At 36.2% G+C, this 21367-nt stretch overlaps 1 protein-coding gene across 1 annotated transcript; it reads right to left on the bottom strand.

The window, feature by feature from the left end:
- Positions 1-3866: 3866 nt before the first annotated feature.
- Positions 3867-18287, bottom strand: LOC139118357 (kelch-like protein 6). Its single transcript, XM_070681645.1, has 2 exons — positions 17945-18287; positions 3867-14319 (listed from the first exon to the last, which is right to left on the bottom strand). The coding sequence occupies exon 2, from the start codon at positions 14294-14296 to the stop codon at positions 12509-12511; it is 1788 nt and encodes a 595-aa protein (XP_070537746.1). The 5' UTR covers positions 14297-14319; positions 17945-18287; the 3' UTR covers positions 3867-12508.
- Positions 18288-21367: the final 3080 nt, after the last annotated feature.

Genomic DNA, 21367 nt, shown 5'->3' with positions numbered 1-21367 from the left:
CAAAACTGGATGTCAGGAAGTACTTCTCGTGCAGGATTGTAAATGAATGGAACAGTCTGCCAGATGAAGTTCTTACAGCGCCAACAGTAAATGCTTTCAAAAACGTCATTGACTTGTACTATGAAACCAGAGAAGTTTAGAGGGATGACCAGAATCCTGAAAGGATTTCTAATCCCGTTAACCGAACTGAACTGAACTGAACAAAACACGATATACTGCTTCCAACTCTCTCCACGTGGAGCTTTTCAAACTTTGTGGCAGACCATGAACCACTGATCTCTTGCCCACTCTGGTTAACGAGATAACCGCCATAGCCTCTAGACGAAGCATCAGTATACAATATTTCCTGATAGCTATCAACACGTGACAACGGTGTTCCGTTAAGAGACTTCACATTGCTCATCCAATAAAACAATTCACTCATTGCTAAAGCATCGATAAAAACACAAGAATCCCAACTTGCCTTCTTTTCAAGGCATGTATAAAGATATCGCGTGCGAAGTCTAACCAAAGGTCCAATGCCTCCCTTCATAGAAATAATTTGTCCAAAAACGGAAGCAAGTTTCCTAGCTTCGAAACAAACCTTACCCGCAGCAATAGCCTGAATAAGACTATCCAATGACGAAACCAATTTTTGAATTCGACAATCTGAAACGTAAACGAAACCCTCCCTCATATCCAGGCGATGACCAAGCCAATTTAACACAAGTTGTGGCTGCCAGTGGCATTTCTCACCGGCCAGTAAAAAAACAAACTGGCCAATGTCCGTTTTGACTGTACGACTTACCTGAAGGGCAACCTCTTTGCCCGCAGCGCCACCTAAACCGTCATCAATAAACATAAACACCTTGAAACCCTGACTACGCCAAAAGCTAACCAAAACACGCGTAACTTTCGTGAAAATGTACGGGGCTGTTGAAAAGCCAAAAGGCAAAACATTAAAAACAAAAAATGTCAGGACTCCGTTTACAGGCCAAGCAAAACCCAAAAACGTCCTATGCTCTTCAAAAATTTCGATGTGATGATATGCAGACTTAAGATCAAACGAAAACAAAAAATCGCCTTGTGCAAAAGTCTGCCTCGCAGAAGAAACATCCTCGCAACGAAACTTAAACTTGAATAAACACAGATTAACATGCCTGCGGTCAAGCACCAATCTCTCCTTCCCAGCGCTTCCAACGGCAACAGTTAAGGGATTAACTACATGAGGACGGAAAACTACTTTGGAAATGCAACCCTTGGCCAAGATTTTTTTGACCTCCCGATCGACAAAAACAGAATGATCCAACGCGGACCTATTATTTACTAACTGTACTCTTTCCGGAGTAACTTTCAACGGTAATTTATAGCCCGATTTAACCACATCCAAGACATGGGAATTCGCTCCCGCTTCAACCCACTTATTCAAAGCCTTAGCTAAACTGCCTACGGGACTAACCACCGGAACAGACACCGCAGTAACTGAGGATGACTGTTTCAAAACACGGAAATTTAAATCTGAACAAAAACCAAAACCGTCATTAGGAACATCTGCGGAATCTGTATCGCATTGCAACTCAACACCAACCTCATCGTTAATTAATACCTGACTATTAATATAAGACAAATATTCACTGTAAATACTTATCTTTTCAACTGCGCTCCCCAAAGAAGAATTCCGGTTTGTGTTGAAGATGGGGCACTCGTTTCTCCAATGACCTAACTTTCCACAAGCAAAACATGATCCGGACTTTCTCTGCTGGTTGCCGCTGGAAGTTGCTGAGAAATTAACCTTTTCTTTCTCGGTTTGGTAAGGACTCCATCGAAAGTTTCCAGAACTGTACCCTTTGGCGCGTCGCTTGGCCAACTGCTCTTTTTTCTTTCTGTTAGCTCTAGTTTCGGCCTTATAAATTCTTTTTTCGTCATCAGATCCTTCAGCTAGTTCGTGGGTCTTGTATTCTTCCACTAATAACCACCCGATGTCAGATTTATCGGCCATTCGTACTAACTTCTGTCTATGAGCTAAAAGTTCCGTACCTTTTGCGATGTGTTCTTTAGCAGTTGTAACTTGGGGATTAACTTGTTGCGAAATTGAAAGGAGCTGCGTGTGCGCTTCTGACATATGGTCCGCCACCTTCTGGTTAAACTTAAACTGCGCCTCACAGCCTTTCTTCTTAAAAACTGGCGTTTCTGTGTACTTCATCTCTTTGATAGCATTAATTTGTGACTGTGAAAATTGTCGTTGGCTGGCTGTGATATCGTCCTTCAGCCCTGGCATTCTGCTTGTCACAAGATTCTCCAAATTCACCAAAAGCTTATCACTGTTCTTAGCTACTGCCTCCTGCACTTGCCCTTGCACCACGCTCTTCAAGGATTGCATATCTATAGAAAAACCTGACTGCTGGTGAGCCTCTGAACGCATGGAGAGCGAAAAAACGGGAGAAAACTAAACATGCACGGAGAGAAGCACTGCTAGACTGAAATCACAAAGCTCTCAAAACTTTATAAATACACCAGAACAACAATACAACACCTGTACTGAACCGCATTCCAATCACTTTATTGGCCCCGCACTGGCATGTGACATCTTAACAAGACAATAATTTCCCGCTTTACTGCGAATCGCGGGAAATTTCATTTATATGCCACTGCGAGATAAAGCCCAGAAGGATCTGACCGTTGGCTTGAGATCTATATATTAAATAAAATTTGCTTGCATTTAACATCCATTCTCGTCCTGTGTCACTCTTTTGCTAGCCTACTTGTCTAGCCTGGAGGTCCACTCTACATGAACTGAGAAGAGGCCAAAAGATACCGTTGGCGGCGCTATCCAGGACGGCCAGTGTTACATCACGGCCTATGATCACCCAAAGATTATTGTCGACCCCACCCTGAATTCAACCTGTCTGACGGACTGGTAACTTTTTTATTTTACCAGTCCGGTGGGAAAATAGCCAGTCTCGGACTGCCGGACAGGTGTTATTTTGAACACTGCGGAAGGTCATCTCCTTTGTATGGGATGACATTGGTTACTATGTATCAAACATATTGTAAAATACAATTTATTTCTCTTTTTAGCTCATATTTGGTATGTATATAAATACCAAAGAGAGCTTATATGGTGAGTTGGTGGTGTCTGTATGTATGTGCGGATGTATGTTTTAAGTTGCTTTATTTCATTTCTTTATATCCTCATTTTGCCAATTAGCAATGATTCGAGTACCTCTTTGTGGAAGGGAGGTAATCTAAGGATAGAGTTTTAACATAGTACTAGAATAAACAATTTCCTCCTCTCCGTTTTAGTCGGTGATCCAGGAAGTTTCCAGGATGCTTAATTTGTCATCTGGGTATTTTTTGGCAAAAACATTAATTAATGTTGTTTTGACATCTGGAGTCTTTAGGCCGCCTAAGGAAATTTCCCTCATTATTACCTTTCTAGCAATTCTACGTCAACTGTTCCAAAAGATTTCAAAGACCTGTTCTATTTTTGTGTCAAATTTCTGGCATTGTTGTCATTGTCAAAACATAATTAGCTGAGACGCATTACAATGAAGGTGTACATGAAGTACCTCCACAATGATGCCTAGGGCTTGCTTAATTTGCTTAATTGAGGGGGCAATAATATCCATGGGGGTTTGTGATTGGGTAGAGGGTGCCACCATGGTTTTGAAATGTTCAATAGGGGTCAGTGTGCCTTTGAATTAAGACAGGGGCTTATAGTTGCACAAATTCATCGTACCAGCCACAAATTGCATGATAAGTTAGTTATAGTTTTTGGTGTGCCCTTTGGGAACATAAATATATCAGAGATATATAATTGAGATATATCGATGTTTGCAAAATTACAAGTCTGATCTACAAAACATAATCAGCTGCAAATTACATCATTCGGTTTTCGGTGCACCCTTGAGTGTGCAACTTTAATATATCAGAGATATCTGATGAAATTACAATTGTAAAGAAATCAGTTGAAAATTAACAAAGAAACCGTTGAAAAATTATTAGAAAATCTCTAATCTCTAATCTCTCGACAAGGTCAATAATAATTCATAATTTTCAAAACAACATTGTAAATTCCAAGTAGAATAATTTTAGGGTTCAAAAATGCGAATGAGATTGTAAAAAAAGATCTTTGTCTTTATCAAGTAAAAGTAATGCCACGTGTCAAGTCCAAGTGACACGTCACCTACGTAGCGCTAACAAAGTTTTCCAAGTAGGCCTACGCACAAAATTATACCGGTGGAAATATTTCAATGAATAAAGCTGAACACCATGATAGTGTCGGTCAACAGTATTCTCTTGGAGATAAACTTTTTCCCTCTCAGTAACTATATGCCAACTTGAAAAACTCGTGGTCCGCAGAGACCAGAGGCAGATCGACCAACGTCAACGACGGCTGCAAGGGAGTACTGCCATGTTGTTGACGTGGCAAGATATTTACAGTCAGAACAATTGCATTGTGGTCAAATTATTCAGCGAGATACTAAACGAGAAAAGACAAGTTAATAATACAAAAAAGTCATTTTGATAAAGCTGTACAAAATAAAATTACAAAAATAAACTACATTATTTTTGATTCCGAGTTCTTTTAAAAAAGTGTTGTATCAAAGTCTGCAATAAAGCCACGTTGCAAAAACAGAGTGCCCTCCTGAGTACGTATAAGGTATGAAACAGTGCCCTCAATAGTAAGTATAAAGTATGGAAGTTTTTTTTTCTTTTATTTTTTTAGCACACAATAATAATATGTTTATTGCATTTAAAGGCCACTGGCCCATTTTCAGGGGTCTTACAAAAGTTTGAAATTATAAAAAGATCACTCAAGCACACAGGAAACTACATTTGATAGAAAATATAAATATACACAGCATTCCAAACAGAAAATAGTATAAATTCAATTGCTTTAAGGTGGCTGGAAAGGCTATTTTTGCACCAATTCTTTTCTCAGAGTTAATGTCAAGTTTCAAGTGTTAGAATCAAGATATTGAGTTCAAATTTTCAGGATAACGCCCTTATTCTTTCTCCAAAGAATATAAAAATTGTATATTTGCAGCCATGATTTTGAAATATGACACCAGTAAATATTAAAATTTAATTTTTCAGATTTTTTACATATTTGAGTTTAATAATAATTGGATAGTATTAATATTACCAAATTAGTTATAAACATATTGACACCATTTATTGTAAGATTTGTATGGCAGGATTTGTAAATAAAATTTGTTTTTATGATTTTACATGGGTTTACATATAAAAAAAATTATTAAAAATTCTTTCAAATTTCAAAATGTGATTTTTCAAAAGTACTTCAAATACAGGAAAATTGTGGCATACAAATCATATATGTAACCTTGTTAATAGGGTGTAAAAATTCCATGTCCATATCTCATTTCAAAGGTTGGATTAAATTGGTATACAATTATGTAGGAAAACTGTTATTCTGTCAAAAATGTTGAAAACAAGCCATATTTGCACCCCTCTTTTGAAGTCACAGAGCAGTTTTTTTGGTTAGTCTGAGTTTTGACACCTCTTTCACACTCAAAGAATCTAAAAATGCATTTACAATAGCAGTCACTCACTCTGAATGCCAGCACCGCCTTGTCAAACTTTCCTGAAAAACAGCAAATAATGACTTTCCCTTTTCAAACATTTTATTAAAAGCTAGGGGACCTCTACCATAGTTAATACACTAAGGACTCCCCAACTTCTTCTTATTTGGTCAGTTTTTCAGAAGTTTCAACAGGCTATAACTCTGCAATGCCTTTGTGCCCAAATGTCTAGTTTTTTTTATGCCACAGAGAATGTTGACTACTTTTATATTTTAATAGTTTTATTGAAGTTTATAACTGACGCTCTAGCCTTTCCAACCACCTTAAATATGGACTTACAGAAGTTTAAGGTAGTATGCGCCTCGAAAGTCAAAGACTTAAACTTTTGCTCAAACTTTCCTTAAGGAATCTTTGAACCATTCTCTTTCAAAATCAAGAATAAAAATAGTAGGTCACCGTGCACATGTTGGTACTAGAGAAACAAATTACCCAAGATTTACCGATATTTGAAATTCAAAATGGTCACCATCCCTGTGTTAACTCTATGGAGAAAAATGAAAAAATGGAATTTCGAAAAACTAAGCCGGTGAAAAGTTTTCTTACACTAAGACCTTTAAAATGGACCCCAACGTGTGGTATATCAGAAGAGAATTGTAAAAGTTTGAGAGTCCGAAAATCTGTTCCCGAGGTGCGTTCTACCTTAATAGGACATCTGAATCTGCTGTGTTCATTTATCTTTTAAATTTATCAGAATTTGATTCAATAAATGTGTCACATAGTAAATATTCAGCTCTGAGATTGTTGTAAATAGGACAAATCAAGAAGAAACTGTATCCATTGCCAATGTCTTCATTATTACACAGTTTACATTATCTTGGCTTTGAAGCAAAACCAAGATATAGTCCTTCCTGTATTGCAAGAGGAAGGGTGGAATATCGCAAACATGCCAGCGCATGGATGAATTTGCAGTTGTGGTTTAAGGTAGAACGCACCTCGGGGACAGACATTTGGACTCTCAAACTTTTACAGTTCTCTTCTGATATACCATATGAGGGGGTTCATTTTAATTAATAAGCTCTTGGTGAAAGAAAACTTTTCACCGGCTTAGTTTTTCGAAATTCGAAAAATTTTCATTTTTCGCTATACAGTTAACACAGGAATGGCGGCCATTTTGAATTTCTAATATCGGTAAATCTTGGGTAATTTGTTTCTCTATTACCAAAATTTGCACGGTGACCCCCTATTTTTATTCTTGATTTTGAAAGACGATTGAAAGATTCCTTGAGGAAAGTTAGAGCAAAAGTTTAAGTCTTTCACTTTCGAGGTGCATATTACCTTAAGTTTAAATACCTCTCTGGTTCTAATAAATCTTTGAAAGCAGTATGAAATTGTAATTTTGGTAAACATATTACATTGAATGACCATGTTTGCTTGCATGCGTCTGTTACCTTGGCGATAAATGATGACAAAATACCTTCTTATATCCTACTTCATGTGACATCCAGACATACCTGTAACCATATGATGATAAAATGTGTTTGATTGATATAACCCAATTGTGTCTACCTACTTTCTCAATTACATAACAGAAGATAAGCATGACAGGGAAGTCTGTCAGGTGCCATCTCCATTGGTTTAAACCAATAACGACCACATTTACCAGCGACTGCTTCATTCTCAGCATTATTGGACACTGGAAGCAGTTGGTGACACCATTTTCTTTGAACTTTTTCAAAGTCATAGGACTGGAAAATCAATATTTCTGCTAAATAATATAAAATAGGCAGATTCATAGAAAAGAACATTTTAAAATGGCACTTATTTGAAATATGACCAACTTTTTCCCTATCACTCTGTACTACATTTGCATCTTTGCTTGCTTGACCTGCCAGAGTTGAAACAGCTTTTGACCAAATATTCTAGCATGATAAAAGTAGTTCAAAATATTTATGATAGGAAACTACTTCAGTCTCAGAGTTACCATGGAACCATATGTCTTTGCAACTACGGTGACTGACTTTTTGAGAAATTACAATTTTTGTTCTCTGTAAGTTATAATCACCATTTGCTACCTTATACAAAACTAATAAAGAACAGTAATAAGTTTCTGTCAGTTTCCTATGGAATCTACGAAAATTACTGTGTCATCTGCAGAAAAAAGTCTAACAAGGTCATACATGTCTTGTTTGAGTTAAATCTCCTTGTTACCAGAGTTTGAAATCATCAAGTTGAGTTCTTCATTGAAGAGTGAAAAGAGTAAGAGACATAATATACATCCTTTATCTTACACCTGTCCGACAGTTAAAGTAAACTGAGGTGACATTTCTTGCCCTGATGAATGCCTTAATTGACATCAGTAGACATTGATTGAAGAATGTTGGACATTTCAATATTGACACCCAGTAATAATAATAATAATAATAATAATATTTTATTGCTTGCTTGTAAATATAGGATTTACATCACATTTGTGGCAATAAAAGTGTGATACAAAAATAAGTTAAAATTTTCTTCAATAAAGATAAAGTAATGCAGTATAGTAATAGTAGCTAATAATAAATAAACCTAGGTATTTCTTTGTTTATATAAAGTAAAAATATAATCTGCAAGTTGTTTTGTTAGTAGAGAACAACTCTTGTTTTGTTAGTAGAGAAATAAGCTGATTTTCAGTTGTATCGTTTGGGAAATTGATTTTACTGAAAAAGTTCTTTCTCCGGACTTTGTGTTTCTGTCAGACTAAAGTGTGTTTCATCTTCAATACTGTTAGTGATACACTGATTGCAGTATCTTTCAGTAATTGAGGTTTTTGGAACAGTTGTCTATCTTTATCAATTGCTAGATCATGATTGCTAATGCGAAGTTTGGCGAGTAATTTTCTTTTCTCACCTTGTAACTTTGTTAAGTAGGGTTCTAATCTAAAATTACGTTTTATTTTGGCGTACATTCTTAGTTTACTATTTTCATCAGTGATCAAATTTTTCCAAAGGACTTCATAATTGTTTGTTAAATTTGTTTTCATTAATCCAGTCATAAGTTTGTGGTGTTTAAGTGATGGAGCTTTTTCAAGGAGAAAGTCCATTCCATTTTCTTTCATTAAAGCACTTAAACAGTTAAACCTGGATCTATGTTAGTGTTGTTTACCATTTGCTCGAGAAAAGCTTCTTTAGCAACATTACAATGTAGAAGTTGTATAATATGAAGCCAGTATTTAACAATATTAAGTTTGATCTCAAGTAGAAGTGGGAATTGTCCTAGTTCACCCCTCACAGCGGCATTACAAGCCTGATGCTGAGGTAGTTTTGAACCATAGCTAACCAATAAAAACATTGTCAATGGTACTATGACCTTTGCAAAATCAGGTCTTCCAGTCTACATAACACTTCATACTTCAATGCTGATGATTTAAAATTGAAGTGAAGATTTTGCCTGGTGAATTCAAAAGAGAAATATCTTTATAATTGTTGGCATCACTTACAACACAACCCTTATAAGGTATAATGATAGCAGATGACCATTGGCCAGGATAAAGTCCAGAATAAAATATGAAATTAAATAATTCTTCTAATTTCAGTAGTATCATATGAGCTAAAAATCTATAAAATCCATTTGGAATATCATCAGGACCAGGAGATTTCCCACTTTTTTAAGGGGGCACTACGCCCAACACAGCGTATTTTGCTCAAAATCACTTTTTTTGCAAATATAAATTCAATTTGAAGTTAACCCAAGATTAAAATATTGGTTGGGTTCAGCTTTTTGCTTGTCAACCAGTCATAAGATGGTAAAGAAGTGTTAATTTATGGCTTCTCTTTAACTCCCAATTTCAAGATTTCTAAAGAATATAACTCCACTCTGGCTGGGTCAAATTTCCCGAAATTTTCACATTATATTCTTTTGATGCTATTATAACAAAAATACCGTCAAGGACACTATGTGCTCACATTCGGTTTGAATTGGTCCATTCGAGAAATTTTAAAACCAGGAAAAACAAGAATGACAAAAGCAAATAAGGTCTCCAACTAAGGTACTGGAGGTCATCTTTAGGAACATGCATATCAACTTCTATAGCAATGGGAGAAGCAGATCCTAAATACATAAGCAAATGTCAACAACAAAAAATCAGAAAAGGCTTGAAAAAAGAAAAGGTGGGAGTGGGCAAAAATGCACAAGGGATCTGGTAAAAAAGTAATGCTACATTATTGATCTTCTAAACCCTACCCCCTCCTGCATATCAAATGTTCCACCCCTTGGTATTACATAAGACCAAATGACAGGAAGTACATTTACAACCTTGGAGATTTTTAATTAATGCCATGAGTGTTATCATTCTAATGTAAACAGCACTTAAGTTAGTTACAGATAGTGAAATGCCTTCCACTGTGGGTGGTGATTACAACATCTGGAATTATCCTGGATCCAAATTTCTCATCAGTTTTTGTATGTCTTACATAGAAAAGTTGCAAAGATTGGTCCAAAATGAAAAAAAATTACCTCAGCTTTGTTTTCTGGATCAAATTTTCCTACAAATTGGTATCAAATATGACAAAATTATGTTCACAGCCTTCAAAATTGTCTCACAACATATCCTGGGTTAGTATAGGTCATTTAAGGTCACAAACTGAGAAAAGTACCTAAAATATACAAATTTTGGGGTTTCCCAACACTTTGAGCAGAAAATTTATCTAATAACATCTTTCGGGACTTTATACCAAATTACAAAGCTATCAAACAAGGGACTTTATACCAAATTACAAAGCTATCAAACAAGTAATGTTGAGAAAAAGTTTTCTTGACCAAAAATGACAATATTGTCTTAAATTTACAAAGCTATCAAACAAGTAATGTTGAGATAAAGTTTTCTTGACCAAAAATGACAATATTGTCTTAAAAATACAATTTTTGATATTTCAGGACAATTTGCACATATCTAACTATTGTCATCTCTGTACGTCTGTGTACGAAATATGAAAGCTGTCTGTCCAGGGGTTTTAAAAAGGAAACACTGTCTAAGATTTTTTGACCAAAAATGACAAAATTGCACAAAAATAGTAATTTTCCCAATTTTGTCATAATTTCAACAAATTAGAAGAGTAACACCCTTGCAAAGAGACAACCCAAATTTGAGAGCCATTAGGCCGGCGGTTTCAGAGAAGGAGAATTTTTACTGAAAATGAGAAAAATCACAAAAAAATTCAGCAAAAATACAAAATTAAGGATATCTTCACAATATTCATAAAACTGTATAAGGTTGACCTAAGGTACTTGCACACAAATTTTCAAAGCAATCAAAACAGTGGTTCTTGAGTTATTAATTCTTAACCATTTTCACATTTTGTAAGCTCATTTGCATAATTTTGGCAATGCAGACTTCATTTGAACAAAATCCCATCTAAAGCCCAGGATGCATCCACACACCAAATACCAAGCTGAAACGTGCAGCGGTTTGCGTGTTTTTGATGTTGACGGACATACTGTACATACATACATACATACACACATACATACATACAGACGCCATCGACTTTAGCCTATACGATAAACTCACCTTGGTAAAACCAAATGTGAGCTAAAAAAACTATTTTGTTTGGCAATAAAGTTCTAACATTCTGAGTGAGGCATTATAATTTTGCTGATCATGTTTTCATCACTTGTGTTGAGTGTCAGTCTTTCAACCAATGCCATTTTAAGATGAGGATAGATATTCAAAATCAAAGTCATATTTTTTTCTACATATACTCTTTCAAGTAAATATTCTAGAATTTAAAACCATGTTACAATCCATCTCTAAGTCAATAGGACTATCTGTATTATTGCATATATCTCAGCAACCATAAGGCTCCAGTTCTGGGTTTTGTTTGACGATGACCACTATAAGACTATTTTTATCCTTTATAAGTTTGATGACTTTTGTGTTATTTTATCACGCATCATTGCGTGAAACTTGAGTAATCGTTAATTAAGTATTAGGTAGATGTCTTCTCATCTATATATATGTGTGCGTATGTCTGTGTGTGTGTATGTGTGTGCGCACACACATTCATTACAATAAAGTATAACCAGTTATCACAGAATAGCTCTAGTGTCATTTAATACATGCATTAATAACATTAAAGTGAAATTTTGGCCAACAAGCAGTTACTGCTGTTTTCTATGGTCAATTGAGAAGACTTTGTCTTTAAAAGACTATTAAAAATGCTTAAAGGCACTGTTCGCGATCCCTGGGATTGCCTTTGTTCTAGTCTGTAAGAGGATTATGGAGGTGTGATAGCCTCTGGTTTTCCATCGAAATTGTAATCTGATAGGTAAATTTTCTGATGAGACAATCTGGTGCCAACACATGCCTTTAATCACTATTATAAGCAAAGTCTGCTCAAAAGTCAATGTGTGAAATTTATATATATTATTGTACAATCTTGTCTTTTCCGCATTTGATAAGAATAACATGTTATATTTGAAGGCTCACTTTCATGTAGACAATTTTTCGAGTCACTTCATATCCAAAACAATGTTTTGAGATATAAATGAGAAGCAGTTCTCTTAATTTTGTATGTATTTATGAATGGTAACACAACCATGATCACACAGTGGGAAAGGCATGACTGCTACACGAATCCACATGTCAATTTCAGGATCATAACATTCGACAAATGCAATGTTAATTCCAGCATCAAGTCTACTGCCACCTGATATCCATATTTTATCTGCCAATGTGGTAATGCCGTAAGAATGGAGATATTTTCCTTCAGGCATGACTTTACCATGTATACGATCATGGGTTATTGGATTGTAGGCAATGATGTGATTGTCGAACCCTCGATAGATCATGTAATAAATGAGGTTTTTCAATATGACAGCATTTTCTATGCCATCCCCATAAATACGATGTTTACTGTGTATTTGAGTCCAGATGTTTGTATGAGGGTCAAAGCAGTCAATTAAATCAGGATCCCTAAAGAAATAGCCCATGATATATAGCTTTCCATTCATCGGAGTACAATTGGTTTTTCAACAAAATTTCCTTTGATTCTCCCAACCGTGGTCCAAATATTCAAATGTGGATCATATCGTTCCACTTCATTAAATTTTTTGGACCATCCAATCTTTCCGCCAACCACATAGATTTTACCATCTAACACTGCAGCTCCATGACCATGACGAGGTTTATTCAAACTGGCGACCTGGGTCCACTTGTCCTGGTGTGAATCATACTTCCAAACGTCAGAAAGAGTCTCTGATAAATGTGCTTTTTGGTTTTCAGCTTGGCCACCAATCACATAGATGTTATTATTAACTGCAACACATTGGAATCGTTGATTTCGGCCAGGAAAAGGTGCCAAGTCAATCCAAGCACCATTCTCCGGATTATAGCAGCGCACATCTCGCACACACTGCTGATTATCAGTAAATCCGCCAACTATCACCATAACCTCCTTTTTCATCGAAAATCGTAATTTCATTCTGATATCATCTATCTTTTCACCTCTGCATGCTGCCAGTTTCATTTTCTTGGCTTCATCCAAAACCATAACAACAGATGACCATCGCTTGATGAGGGAATCAGATTCTATGAATCTTGAAGTATAGGCTGCATCTATTAATGGAAGCCGAACCTTCTCAATCAATTTAGGGAGATGATACTGACGTTGTTCTTTTTGATGATGAATCCACTGCATTACTGCTTCGTACACTTGCTCTTCTTTATTGACGTTAAGTTCATCATCTTCAATCAATCTACTCAGTAAATCTGCAGACATGTTGTTGAATTCGTCATATTCTAGTTCATTGAGGAAATGAGCTAAACTGAACCACAGAGCATGTTTGTACAGCTCTTGGCATCCAACATCTTGTGCAAACTGAAGCATTCCCAGACAATTTGAAGGATGGAGTTCAGATGTCATAAACTCAGAACAAGCCAACATGGCTGATGTGTGATGGAGAAAGCTGGCTGTTGCCATCATTTCTTGGGCATCAGCTGTACCAATTGTAAGTTTACCTGTATATGTATAGTTAATCAATGTTCTCATAACAGCAGGATGCAAACCATGGAGGATAATAATACCTTCCCGCATTTCTCGCATTTGGCTTGAAAACATGGCCTTGAAGTATGCACTGCTTGCAGCTAGTACAATTTTGTGACATGAAAAGGACTCATCCCCAACTTGTATCACAATATCTGTAAATTCACAATCCAAACGCTGTAGATTTAATGCTTTTAGAATATCAAGAGCATAATTGAATTCTTTAAAGCATTCAGTTGATGAAGTGCCTGAGTTGCTCACTTCATTCAGTGTTTGTCTTGAAATATAATCTCTCAGTGCACTTTCAACTACTTTGCCTTTGAATATTTTATGATTGTTACACGCATGCAATAAGTTGGCAGCATTTTCGTGACTCATTGTCACACTGCCTGTGTACACATAATTGATTATATGTTGCACTTGCTTTGGTTCAAGCTTGTTTTCATGCATCTCAATCAGTCCTTTTGAAGTTTGATTGTTTTTCCCAGAGATGATTTCTGAGAAATATGGACTTCCTGCTGCAAGTATAGCTTGGTGACAAGGGTAAACACAGTTTCTAACCAGAAGCTGAGTGTCAATCAAATGAAGTTCATCTTTCATCTCCAAAATTGCAGCCAGTAGTTGGGAGGCATGTTGTCTTTGTTTGTGAATATCCATATGATCAGATTTGTCCTCACTTATCTGAAAAGCTGGGTTGCTTCCATAGAAAGTGGAGAAAGATGAAGAGTTGTCACCTGCGCTTGCTGAAGCCATACTGTAATTATATGTTCTTCAAGCTGAAAAGAAAAGCAATTTAAGAACATATGCATTTATAAAAAAATCCTTTTCTTTTGTAGAGACTGAGGTTCATGCATCAATTTTAGCGATATTAATTTCCAATTTTGAACCAATGAAAAGTAGCCCTCCTAAGCGAAAAGTGTTGGGTCACACCCTACTGGGAATCGCCTAAAATATCCTTTAAAATATCATCTATGACACCGCGGCTCAGCTTATTGTGTATGTGTTTCAAAACTCCTAAGATACTGTATGACAACTTTTGAGTGATGCAGACAATTCATTGGCAATAAAGTTTAATAATGAGGCAGAGCTTCTTGGAAAGTGGGCTTGCAACATTGTCTAAGAAGTTCTATGGTAGATATGGTGACCAAATTTGACATAGCTGTTACACAATTTGTCATGTGACAGTATTCCTAACTTTGACTAATAAAGTGATTCTGTACAGTCACTGGATAACTATTGATTTTGACACTTTTGGGCCATTCATGACGGGTGTAGTGTGCTAGCAGGGTACACTTAACCATATTCCAGATACCTGGTTGCACCAAGTACTATTTATATTCATGGTTCAAAATAGTCCTTCCTGAAGTTGTAAATATTCTGAGGTCATTATGAAAATACCTAAAAGGATGCAGAAGGACATTGGCGCAGCGTATCGCCCTCCACTTCGTGTCGGGCAATGCACGGCGCCAATGTCTGAGTACATCCTTTGCGGTATTTTCGTAATAACCTTATTAGTATACATCTTTAACATTTTTTCCTGACTGGGGCATTAAATTGTCAGAGTAATGACCGTTTTCATACACTGTCAACAATTTTCTTCCAAATTTTATCGTACCAGTGTGGATGCTATCTCGGATGCGCTTCTGCAAGCTTTGGAGTGTGTGCACTTTCGGAGGTGAAAAAATGGCAACAAAATGGCTGCTCGGCTGCCATATTGCATCATATGGTGAAATAAATTGACGTGCATATATATATGTCATAGTACTTTATCTATGTACTAACATGGAGCAAAATAGGTTCAGGGGTAGTTGAGTTATGATTCAAAAACATGAAAAATTCGCAACAAAATTGCCGTCCGGCGGCCATATTGGATCTTATCATGAAGTAAATTGACGTGCATATGTATGCTACAGTACTTTATCCTTGCACACAGTTTGAAAAAAATCAGCTCAGAAGTGACAGAGAAACAGCTGCTAAAGATCTCGACTGCCAGACAGGACCCAATCTATAAGTCCCTGCCGGACTTGGACTAACCAGATATGAACTGAATATGCTCACGTGTTATGGACTGAATATGCTCACGTGTTTTACAACAGGTTCATTAATAGTAGTACACTTCACGGAATGTTGGATATCCGGTAAACAGACTAGAAAATTTTAGCATTTACTCAGCACAACAAGTTGACATGCTAATGTGACCCCTGAATGGCAGGAAGGACATGTAAGCTTACAGATTTTGAGTTTGACAAAATTATAGTTATCAAGCATTGAAATTGACTGTTGATGACTCGAATGTATTGACATTTATCAGACACTACTGGACGCATGAAATAATACAGTATAACATGAATTACTGCATACTTTTTGACTGTTATGAAGTTGCGTAAAACAATTGTACCTTTGACCTGTCTCATTTTAAAGTGATAAAATAACGAGCAAGGAGATGTTACGCAACATTTGCAGACCTCAGGATGATCACTAACCAAAACACAAGAACAAAGACAGACATTGTATATTCTGACAGCAGTTCAATTGAGCACACGACACAGTGTGGCAAACAGACTACTTATAAGACTTGACGTGTATACGGTCTACTGCCAGAGTAACTATCTCTGATGAGGATTAATTGTATAATGTTTTTCAATATTCCTATATATAAACCCAATTCGTACCAATATAATCGACAACCGTGTGAGGAATTTCAGAGTTATGTCACTAATAACATAAGTTCATTAAAAATGCAAATGAGCAGAGAATTGACATGACAGTCACAGTGTCATCATAATGTTCTGAGATTGTCATCTGTGAAAAGTTTCATGAAATTTTGTGTGGTATTTCTTGATATATGTCTACACTGTCATTACCGTCTCCATAGGGAAACCATTGTACAGAAAAAAATAATATTGCATAACTTCATTAATATGCAAGCCACACTAAACCGAAATCTAATCAGTTCTTGCAAGTAGCATATGATACCCCTGTACCAAATCTGACTTGAATCTGTTCAGGCGTTTGAGTTATCGTGTAATACACAGACAGACAGACAGACAGACAGACAGACATCGCTATGACATTAGCCCATGTTTGAACATGTCAGCTAAAAATGACTCGTCAACTTTCTTGAAAAACAAGCTTTTAGATCACAAATATCCATAGCAAATTGATTTGATTTGACGAATCTAAAATTTGCATTAAAACAGGAATATTTCTAGGGCAAATAGAATTTAGACTTTGCAATGTTTTACTATTTTCCACATTTTGCTCATTTGGGTATCAGTCATTTATCACATTTTATATTTTAACAAATATGTATCTAAATGCCACTGAACATCTCTACCAACTGTCGAAGCAATTAGAAATGGCTTGTTAAACGCAAACATTTCAGGGCTTGAAATTAGCAATGGTCTAGCGTCCACAGACTACCAACTTTTCTCTGGGGCTAGTCCATGAAATGCACACGGACTACCTACGCCTGGGACCGTAAATTCAGTCAGTACCTAGTTGCAATGTCTGGTCCGTCACTTTGGGACGAGCTAAATGCAGTCAAACCCACCTGGACACAGAAAGGTCATACTATGACTTTGTTATGCAAATTACGAAGATGACCGGCCATGCAGTGGAACTTTGCAACAAAGTTTCAATATCTGAACTGCTGTACTTGAATAACAGGCACAGGAAATGATGGCCAATTGACGCATTGCATTTATCATCATGTATCAATGACAATTACATGGAAATTATGCCTCCTCCCTACAGAAGGGCCATAGTCTGTGAGATTATTCAAGTCAAGAAAAACACGCCAAATAAATGCCAGACAATTGAAATATTGGGTTTATGGTGGCAACATGTCCTGTACTTACCACACCTATACTGTAATTCGATTGAAAGGGCAAAAATCGGCGCTTTCTCCTTTCGACCTTGTAATTCTTTTGTTTTGTATTTCTTTTTATTCCAATGTCACGTATGTATAAATATATAAATATATAAATATATAAATAAACTGCTCTTTATTGACAAACATAAACAAAACAGCTTTTTCCTGTTATTTATTAAAAATAACAAATAAACAAACACAAACACTTACACACAAACAAAAACAGACACACATAAACAGGGAAGAAGAGCTCCCTGTGGTATAACGCCAGGAACACACAACATAGTACGCAGGGTTACGATACTGATGCCCGGTATTGATGCCAGAGCAAAGAGTAAGCGATCGATCGAATAGACAATCGATCGATTGAGCAGACAACCCAGCCCACACGGGGCCCACACGCGCCTGTGATGTAAATTATGGTCAATCGTGCTTTAACTAAACATTCCAAATTCTAAGCGTGTGTGAGTATAGACATGGAGGTAGAAATCTTTCGTTCTACCTGCATGGTATAGACATGGCCTTACCTTCTCCCGCAAGTATCTTTTAAGGGGGCCCTGGGCATGGGCCAGGGCTCGGCCTCAAAGCTACATCATTACAACTGCGTGCACCAGCCTTTGGATGACGGAATGCACGAAGTCGACGTCGCTGACGTTATTTTCGTATTCGTATTCCCAATGTATTTGTTTCACTCTTTCGATTCTGAGAACCTCGATTGGCTGAAATTGAGAACCATGCCTCAGTAGTAAGAACGTAATTGATACAGGGTATGAAAACAGATACGTTGAGAACCTTTGTGCTTTTAGTCTTCTCTTTAGAAGTCTCTGTAAAGTCGTACCTATCCGATCCGCCATACTAAATAAGCATTCCGTATGGCCTGTATGACCTGTGACATGTATTTCCCATGACCGATAGGGGGAGTACGGAGTACGTGCGTCAGAAAGTCCCAGCCTATCACCGAGCCTGGATGCAAAATGTGTCATGGTTGGTGGCTACCATTGGATACGAGATGTACGAGCCTATGGTGGTAGCACGCATAACTGAATTGCATCAGTAAATGCAATAAATGCAACAATGAACATACATGAGTAAATAACTTTGCAAAGTATCTAATTACCAACTTTTGCAGAGTCACTGGGAGAAAGCAATTGTATTTTTCAGGAAAACTGCTAATGGTAATGTATTGTAACTCATGATATTGATGATAACAGCTTTTCTCTTAAAAAACAATTGAAGAAAATTTGAACTTATTTTTGTATTACACTTTTATTTCAATAAATGTGATGTAAATCCTATATTTACAAGCAGGCAATAAAATATTATTATTATTATAAACATCAGTGAGTCCGTCATCTGTAATTTCACAACTATTGTAAAAATGTTTTCTTTCCTTAGTAAAAGAAAACAGGGCCAATGTCCCTGAAGCTACTATAGACATGGATACAAAATTAAGTATTTCCTGACTGTATGAAATTATCTCACTCAGGTCATCCTACGGACCTGTTAACCAAGTATTAAAGCTGTCTGACATGCGTTTTGAAAAAACAACCCACCCAACAGTCCACAGAGCTCTGCTGTGTTATGTAGAGAATAACTTTTTGTGACACATGTATTGATCAAGAAGGTTGATATCTTTGATAGCTCATTTTACGATGGCCTGACCAAAAATGGCAAAATTAGCTGCAAAAATACAAAATTGATGATTTCATTATAATTTCAATATATTACATTAAGATAAAGCCTAGGAACATGTATACCAAATATCAAAGCTATCACATGAGTAACTTTTTAGAAACAAACATTTTGACTCAAAACAGCAAAAAATTGACCAAAAAATACAAAAATTGAAGATGTCATCAAATTTTACTATATCACACTAAGAGAACCCATAGGAACCTGTATACCAAATATCAAAGGCATCTATGTAAGACACACAAGAACTGATGAGAAATTTGAATCCAGGATAATTCCAGATGTTGTAATCACCCCCCATAGTGGAAGGCATTTCACTATCTGTAACTAACTTAAGTGCTGTTTACATTAGAGTGATAGCACTCATAGCATTAATTAAAAAATTCCCAAGGTTGTAAATACATTTCCTACCATCTGGCCTTATGTAATACCAAGCGGTGGAACATTTGATATTCAGGAGGGGGTAGGTTCTAGAAGATTGATGCGGTAGCATTACTTTTTTTACCAGGTCCCTTGTACATTTTTCCCCACTCCCACTATTCTTTTTATCAAGCCTTCTCTATTTTTTGTTGTTGACATTTGCTTATGTATTTTGGATCTGCTTGTCCCACTGCTATAGAAGTTGATATGCATGTTCCTAAAGATGACCTCCAGTACCTAAGTTGGGAACCTTATTTGCTTTTGTCATTCTTGTTTTTCTGGTTTAAATATTTCTTGAATGGACCAATCAAACCTAATGTGCGCACAAAGTGTCCTTGACAGTATTTTTGAAAACATATAATAGAAATAAGGGAAGATTCAGATTTACTTCCAGGGGGGGGTGGAGGATTTTCAGGGGGGGGGCCACCCATTTTTCCCAAGAAAATTTAGGGGGGCCAGACAAAATACCACAATCTTTTAGGGGGGGCCAAGGAAAAAAAACATCAATTCAATATTTGCCCAGAATTTCTGATCTCTACAAAAGAGAACCATAGACGCTACCTGGGTGACAGATAAACTCAACATGTTTAGTTTGACTCCTTTAGCTGCTAAATTCGGTAATATTCACAGTGGTTTGTTTTATGCATCTACTGTACTATCTTGTTCTCCTCCCTGAACCGTCATGAAATGTCCAGTATTTTAATAGCATGTCGACACAAACCATACAGTGAACAGTCAGGTTGTTTTTGACGAAAAGAGATCTTGGATCAAGTCCAGACTAGAATTCATTTGTCAACAATAACAATGGTCATTTATGTTCACATTGGTATGTTGCTAAATACAGCATTTGGTGTTCTATGTAGTGATAGAATAACAAACAAATGCTGATACACAGAGATGAACATTGAACAAATGCTAAAAATTACAGCAAATGTCTTTTTAAGGTTGGGTTTACCTTGTAGCTTGTAAAGCAGTTGAAAGTTGTGTGATAAAGAAGTGTTAATTTATGCAAATGTTGCAAATCACCCGATTTCTTGGCTTCTTTTTCCTCCCAATTTGAAAATTTCCAAAGAATTTAACTCCACTCCGCTGGGTCAAATTTACTGAAATTTTCACATTATGTTTTTTTAAATTCTATGTAACAAAACAACTATCAATTGGTTTTGTTCGGCAATAAAGCTCTTACATTTTTATAAGAGGCATTTTATTTTGCTGATCATGATTTAAATCAATTATTAGAGTGTCAGTCTTTAAACCCCTACAATTTTAAATGAGGATGGATAATGCCAAATAAAATAGTTGTTTTTTTCTACATATACTCTCCTTTCAAGTGAAATATTACATTTCAGAAAACTGTCTAGTTTATGACTTAATTTATATCATTAATACCAAAATTGAGGTTTTTTATCCTAAATATACACCCACTTCATCCTTTGAGTACACTACTGCTACCATACTAAACTTTAGATTCTCTACTTTTTGAAAATATATGGTATGAGGGGGTTTCCTTGTCATCTTTGATGAGAAATATAGCTTTGAAAAAAACTGTGAGCATTCAGAAAGTAGCATACATTAATATTATGGTGTCAGAAGTTTCCACCATATTTTTACAATGGTGTTCTGTGTATTGAAAAATTTTCTACAGTTGAAGAAGTTCTACAAATTCAACACTTCAAATCAAAGCCATCAGCAACTGAGATGGTCAAAACATACCATCTGTCTAACATGTAAATTGTCTTTGTCATGGTCATTCATAAAAACAAATATCCTTTCGTTGCCCAAAACAGATGGAACTTGTTCCCTTTCCTTAAAAATATTATGTATTACTGTCAAAAATA

This window comes from Ptychodera flava, chromosome 19 (genome assembly GCF_041260155.1).
Source record: "Ptychodera flava strain L36383 chromosome 19, AS_Pfla_20210202, whole genome shotgun sequence".
In the NCBI taxonomy this organism is placed as follows: domain Eukaryota; kingdom Metazoa; phylum Hemichordata; class Enteropneusta; family Ptychoderidae; genus Ptychodera; species Ptychodera flava.
This window is presented reverse-complemented; position numbering and strand designations above follow the sequence as displayed.

Excerpts from the sequence above, each read along its gene's own strand:
- LOC139118357 (XM_070681645.1), bottom strand. The coding sequence starts at position 14,296 with ATGGCTTCAGCAAGCGCAGGTGACAACTCTTCATCTTTCTCCACTTTC.